Here is a 7,102-nt window from a genome sequence, read left to right as displayed (position 1 = left end):
CTGATTTATGGATCACAGGGACGGACCTTCCAAACATCAGCATGATAATTTAAACTATGGACAGGCCCAAATGTAAATGTTTCAGAAAGAAAAAGACATGAGCAGCATATGTATGCATAACCATGGTAGCAATTGAATGGGAACAATTTGGAGATTGTTGGGAAATTCTCAGAACAAAGTTCTAAGGAAACAACAAACCTTATTTTTGTATATGAATGTTATCACATATTATGCAAATATTAATCTATTGTAAAAAACATTACTTAAACATACATGGTAATCGAGCATCTGACCAAATTATGTGAGACTTTAGTTCTGGGTTCAATTGATATTATGCCCACATAAATGGGGAAAGAAATGACGAATGTGATATTGATTTATTGATTTAGACAATTTGCATTATCCAATAGAATTTCAGCAGATATAGACTTCCATAACAATTAGCGTTCCCCTACTGTCCTCAAGTGTGAACATTTTGGTAATACACCTTCTAAACACCGTAATACACCTTCTAAACACAGTAATAGACCTTCTAAACACAGTAATAGACCTTTTAAACACAGTAATATACCTTCCAAACACAGTAATACACCTTCTAAACACAGTAATACACCTTCCAAACACAGTAATACACCTTCCAAACACAGTAATACACCTTCTAAACACAGTAATACACCTTCTAAACACAGTAATACACCTTCTAAACACAGTAATACACTGTAAAGAGAGGAAGAGGTAAAGCGAGAGGTTTCACTCTCTCCAAAATCTGTCCAAAATGTGTTTCTATGGGTTCATTTTGGACCTAAACTTTCCCGCCTTTTGGACAACGACTCGCATTGTTATGACGGAGACATTATTATTATATGTAGCCAATACCAGGGTCACAGTCACAGCAAGCGCACGCATACAACTCATGAAGCAACAGTACAATCAAAAATAAACAATCGTCCGTTTTATAACTTGAAAATGTACAATTATTTGTGTGAAATGAACAGTGAAATATGGCTCACACTCATCCTCTGGTTTTTAAAACAGAAATCCAAACTCTCTCAGTATGGTGGCTCAATATATGGTAGTCCTATGGTAGTCCTGGTAGTCCTATGGTAGTCCTATGGTAGTCCTATGGTAGTCCTGGTAGTCCTATGGTAGTCCTATGGTGGTCCTGGTAGTCCTATGGTAGTCCTATGGTAGTCCTATGGTAGTCCTATGGTAGTCCTATGGTAGTCCTATGGTAGTCCTATGGTAGTCATATGGTAGTCCTATGGTAGTCCTGGTAGTCCTATGGTAGTCCTATGGTAGTCCAATGGTAGTCCTGGTAGTCCTATGGTAGTCCTATGGTAGTCCTGGTAGTCCTATGGTAGTCCTATGGTAGTCCTATGGTAGTCCTATGGTAGTCCTAGTTGTGTGGTAAGAAACGGAAGGGGGAAGAAACTCAATCAAAACCGTCTAACCTATAGCAGGGCGCTTTCGACACGCACCCACTACTTTCCTTTCAGCACAAAATAAATATGTTGCTTAAGAGTCAGAGAGTGTACGGTGCTGCAATTGTACTGGGAATCATGTTCCTGACTGCCCGGAGTGCCCTGTGAGGGTGAAGGAGGTTGCAGTAGCTGTCCAGTAGGTCTCCTATGCAGAGTCAGTGCACGCTGTTGAAGGAGAAAGTGGAAATGAGGAGGAATTGGCAGTGGATTACACCGTAGCCACCTGTTGAGAGATCCTGAAACACTGATTTTAAAGGTGGATTATGTTGCTTTCACTGCGCATGTGTTAAATTTGCCAAACTAAGAAGAATTCTTAGGTTTCATCCCATCCAGCAGGTGGCGGTAATACACCATTGTCTTATATATTCCGCCCTTAAAGAAGAAGAACGCATCTGGAAGTTTACATCGTTGGTTTTTAGCCTTGCGTGTTCTTACTCAGTCAAACAACTGTCGATAAAGACTTTTAGCCACAACGTTTGAAGGTGAGTTTGTGATATGTTGAACTAATTAAAGCATGACTTCCATTGACAATCGTCGGTGATAGAGCAAATGGTGTAATAGCGGGTACCGAGGGCCAATAACGTAGCTATCTACTGTTAGCGTTAGCTACGGAGCTTGTTTTCTTACTAGCGGCTGGACACATGACATTTTTAACAACGCTTTTTTCTGATTAAAAACTAGTTCATTGCATCCGCCGTGGAGCCCAGTTTAATAATATGCCCATATTTCCTAACTACTTGCTGTCAATTTGAAGTAATCACGAAAGAAACAGGCCTTATTGTAGGGACATTTTCACCCTGCCAGCTCCTATTAGTTCTATTGAGCACCGTGGCACCAACCCGCCTTCCGAACGTTCTATTCCTAGCTTATTGTTCCACATCACAATGCCTGCTTCGCTATCGTTGGCAATGATACATGCTCACGTTGTTTATAGTTCAAATGTAAACAACAACAAACATACTCATAGAAATCTGAGGTCGGCAGGTTGGTGCGTTGGACTAGTAACCAAAAGGATCGAATCCCGAGCTGACAAGGTAAAAATCTGTCGTTCTGCCCCTGAACAAGGCAGTTAACCCACTGTTCCTCGGTAGGCCATCATTGTAAATAAGAATTTGTTCTTAACTGACTTGCCTAGTTAAATAAAATAAATGTAATTATGTAAGTCTGGGCAGCGAGCTTGCTTGTTTGTCATCGATCACTAGACCAGAAATATTCCTACGTTTTCATTTTTCCCTACTTTCTCATTACGCTGACATAAGCACAGTTGACACCATCGAGGTGCGGATATTTACTTTCTACACAAGTTGTTTTTTTCCCCCAGTTTCATCTGAGGAACAGATTGTAGTGGTAAAATAAAAAGGATACCGTTTTTTGTTGCCATTTAGGCGAAATTGAATTCTAAGCATCACTCCAGTCAAAACATGCTCTGCGAACATTCGATTCCATTAATTTGCTATGGGCTCGCACTAGTGTTCCAGCTTAGCCAACGTTCTTTTGCTGTTTTTCAGCCTTGGGTGAATTTTGACTCATTTTATTGTCCAGCCTATTACTAGCTGAGAGGCAAAACATATATAGTACAACCATCTTTTTTAGTAGCTAGTTAGCTCACTCAAGTTGAGGCTACCTGGTAGAACTCATGCAGTCTTATTTCACCTCAGAGAAAATACCAGATATACGGAACGAAAACAATTGAAAACAATTGGCTAGGTGTCTCTGGTTAGTTAGCAAGCCAACTCTACCTGTGATGAGAAATGTGGAAGCTAGTTACCTAGCTAGCTCGCTATCTGTGACCTTAGAAAATCAGTGTTTGGAATGTAACTTGACTTAGCAGAGTGAAAATCACCCTCCACTGTATCTGCTGCTTTTTACTAAACCATCTGCAGATCCACCTACCTACTAGCCTACCATGGCTGAACCCAAGTCTATGGAGTCCCCAGGTTCTGGCTGTGGTGTTCCATCACAGAAAAGCTCACAGCAGGGTCCAGAGATGGTGTCAGTGAAGCTGGAGGACTGCAGTCAACCACTGGAAGTCAATGTGATTGTGATAGGGGAAGAGAGAGAACTTAAAGTAGAAGATCAGAAGGTAGAAGTTAAAGAAGAAGAAGAAGAAAAGGTGGTGGACGAAAAGAGAGCAGTCAAAGAGGAGGAGATGGATGTTAAAGAGGACCATAAGGAGATAGAGATTAAACAGGAGGTGGAGGAGAAGAGAGCGGTCAAAGAGGAAGAGATGGAGATTGAAAAGGAACATAAGGATACAGAAGTCAAAGAAGAGCTGGAGGAGAACGCAGTCATCAAGGAGATGGAGGAGAGAGGTGTGAAAGAGGATGAGGAGACCGAAGTCAAAAAGGAGAGAGGACTAGAAGAAGAGGAGAGAGAAATCAAAGACGAAGAGGAGAACAGGGACGTGTCTGATCCAGACCTAGAGGAAGAGGGGGCAGCATTAGATAGAATCACTGACCCAGGTAAGTTCAGGTGTGGAGTACGGAGAGAGGTTTGTGCCTTGGCGGCCACAGGGGATTCTAAAACTCTTATTGTGTGTCTGCTTGCATCAACAAGACTATTAAACCCCCTCCAATGCTCTGTTCATGATTCTAACCCTTTATCTGTCCATATTCCCACAGGAGAGCGCTCCAACCCAGGTTCAGACAGTGAGCCCAGTTCCACAGCATCAGGAAAGCATCACCAACACAGACGGAGGAACTCAAGACAGAAACATCACCACTGCATGGACTGCTTCACTAGTTTCTATGAGCCAGAGGAGTTGAGAAGGCACACTTGTAGGCCCCACCCCTGCTCAGATTGCAGAGGCAGTTCCGTGTGTCCAACTCACGTCATACCACGCAAAAAGACTATCAAAAGAAAGAAGACTTACCCCTGTGGTCAATGTGGGAAGAGTTTTCAGGCACCAAGCAAACTAAAGAAACACCAGATAACTCACACAGGAGAGAAGCCTTTCCACTGCTCTGTATGTGGGAAGAGTTTTCCTCTTTCACAGACCTTAAATAGACACCAGCTGATCCACACAGGAGAGAAGCCTATCCACTGCTCCCAATGTGGGAAGGGCTTTAAGCGACCTGATTCCCTGAAAAATCATCTTAGAATACACACGGGAGAAAAGCCTTTCCACTGCTCCCAATGTGGGAAAAGTTTCAGTCATTCAAACTACTTAAAGACACACCAGCGAACTCACACAGGAGAGAAGCCTTACCACTGCTCCCAGTGTGGGAAGCGTTTCAATCAGTCTTCAGATCTAAAGATACACCAGCGAACTCACACAGGAGAGAAGCCTCACAAATGTTTTCAGTGTGGAAAGAGTTTTAGTCATTCAAGCTACTTAAAGACACACCAGCGAACTCACACAGGAGAGAAGCCTTACCACTGCCTTCAGTGTGGGAAGAGTTTCAATCAGTCTTCAGATCTAAAGACACACCAGCGAACTCATACAGGAGAGAAGCCGTATCACTGCTCCCAGTGTGAAAAGAGTTTCAGTCAGTTTTCAAGTCTGAAGACACACCAGCTAACTCACACAGAAAATAGGTCATACCACTGCTCCCATTGTGGAAAGGTTTTCAGTCTGTTGCACCACCTAAATAGACACCAGCAAACTCACAAAGGAGAAAAGGCTCACCAATGCTCTCAATGTAGGAAAAGATTCAGTCAGTCATCAAATCTGAAGACGCACCAGTTAAAGTATCACAGCCCTGACACCGGACAGAGTGCTCTTGCTTTAGAAGAAAGTCAACTTCAAACCACAGAAGTAAAACACATGTAAACATATCTTATGATGTTAAAGGAGCAGAGCAGTTTTAATAAGGTTGAAATAACACTTAAAAATATATATATTTGCCTGGATTTTCAGCCTATTCAGGTGGGATAGAGTTTTTGTTCCAGCGCGTGACATCACAATCTGATCTGACCAATCATATTTTATTTGCATATGTATCCTCTTATATTGAAGAGGTAAGTGGGGTAGGCTCTAGTGCAGGGTTCCCCAACTGGCTGCCCGCGGGTGGTTTTGATTGGACCCCAAGATTTCTGGTAAAAAAAATCTAATAATGTATCATTTTTTATTGTAGGAGATTAAAGACTTTAACACCAGCCAATCAGCTCCAAGTGATTTGAATTTTGAAAATCTGTTCCCACGCATAAGAGATATATATATATATATATATATATATATGTGATCCTATACAAATGTAAGCAAGGTTTGAAATTATGTTTTAATAAAATGTTATCGGTTTGGGCTTCCTGTATTCAATTTGTTCTGGCCCCATGACCATCCTCACGAGAAAAAAATATCTGAATCTCGATGATGATCCATCCCTGTTCTAGAGTCTATAAGCGATCCTATCCACCAATCAGGGCTGTTTATGTAAATATAGTTCCATTTGTGTCAACACTCCCCCACAATCAGACTGAGCATTCCAACAGCTAAAGGAGGCTCAGAGAAAGAAATGGTAAACAATATAGTTGGAGTTATTTTCATGAAATAAACACAGTGATTTATTAGACATAGTGATGATTTACAAATAAAAAGTCTACATTAACAACATTTATAATATAGGTAATATATTCCATTTAGCAGCCGCTTTTATCCAAAGCGACTTACAGCCATGCGTATGGGTGGTCCAGGGACTCCAACCCACTACCCTGGCGTTATAAGCACAATGCTCTACCAACTGAGCTGCAAAGGACCACCTTCCCTGTTATTCTACAGTAGAACAGGGGTTCTTGTTTTAGCTATCACCTCTCCTGTTATTCTACAGTAGAGCAGGGAGTCTTGTTTTAGCTATCACCTCTCCTGTTATTCTACAGTAGAGCAGGGAGTCTTGTTTTAGCCATCACCTCACCTGTTATTCTACAGTAGAGCAGGGAGTCTTGTTTTAGCCATCACCTCTCCTGTTATTCTACAGTAGAGCAGGGAGTCTTGTTTTAGCCATCACCTCACCTGTTATTCTACAGTAGAGCAGGGAGTCTTGTACTAGCCATCACCTCACCTGTTATTCTACAGTAGAGCAGGGAGTCTTGTCTCTGGTCATCTCGATCTCTGCTCAGCATTTACACAATCGATTGTTTTACCACAACCCTGGTAACATGTTATAAACATTCAGTATCCTGTAATAAAGCCTGGATGTCTGGTAATAAATGGTGGTTATTATGGTGGAAGTGAAGGAACAATTTCCTTTAGATTATTGTATAGGGTGACATTTGAACCTGGGTATCATGTTATAAACGTAGCTATTTTATGTACTAAAAATAATGGTGATCAAAGTAGAGGATTGAAAGTGTTGCGTTGGAGTTGTGTTTTAGTATTGTATATTGATTATAAAGCTGGCATGATGATAACGGTGTATTGTAAACATGGTTGTCGCTATTTCAGGACTGAACAAAAAAACAACAGCTTCTGATGTTAGCAGCACTGCAGCAAACAAAACAGCCACACACCTACAGTAACGAGTCTAACTCCCCCTGCGAGCTTGCTTTATCAGTGACTGGCCTGGCCTTTTCATACAGTTTAGCTCTTTCATTCTCTAGTGTTCTGGTAGTGGCAGTAGTCCTTAGGGGAACAATGTATCAAGAATATAATGAATTATTTAATGCTTTATACACAGTGTACAAAG

General features: G+C 41.4%; 1 protein-coding gene across 1 annotated transcript; it reads left to right on the top strand.

The window, feature by feature from the left end:
• Window positions 1-1,844: 1,844 nt before the first annotated feature.
• Window positions 1,845-5,768, top strand: LOC109876629 (zinc finger protein 436). The gene is made up of 3 exons (XM_020469023.2): window positions 1,845-1,963; window positions 3,365-3,943; window positions 4,103-5,768. The coding sequence occupies exons 2-3, from the start codon at window positions 3,388-3,390 to the stop codon at window positions 5,251-5,253; spliced, it is 1,707 nt and encodes a 568-aa protein (XP_020324612.1). The 5' UTR covers window positions 1,845-1,963; window positions 3,365-3,387; the 3' UTR covers window positions 5,254-5,768.
• Window positions 5,769-7,102: the final 1,334 nt, after the last annotated feature.

The sequence above is a fragment of the Oncorhynchus kisutch genome, unplaced genomic scaffold (genome assembly GCF_002021735.2).
Source record: "Oncorhynchus kisutch isolate 150728-3 unplaced genomic scaffold, Okis_V2 Okis01b-Okis20b_hom, whole genome shotgun sequence".
Lineage (NCBI taxonomy): Eukaryota > Metazoa > Chordata > Actinopteri > Salmoniformes > Salmonidae > Oncorhynchus > Oncorhynchus kisutch.
The sequence above is the reverse complement of the archived record's forward strand: the minus strand, read 5'-3'. Positions and strand labels throughout refer to the sequence as shown.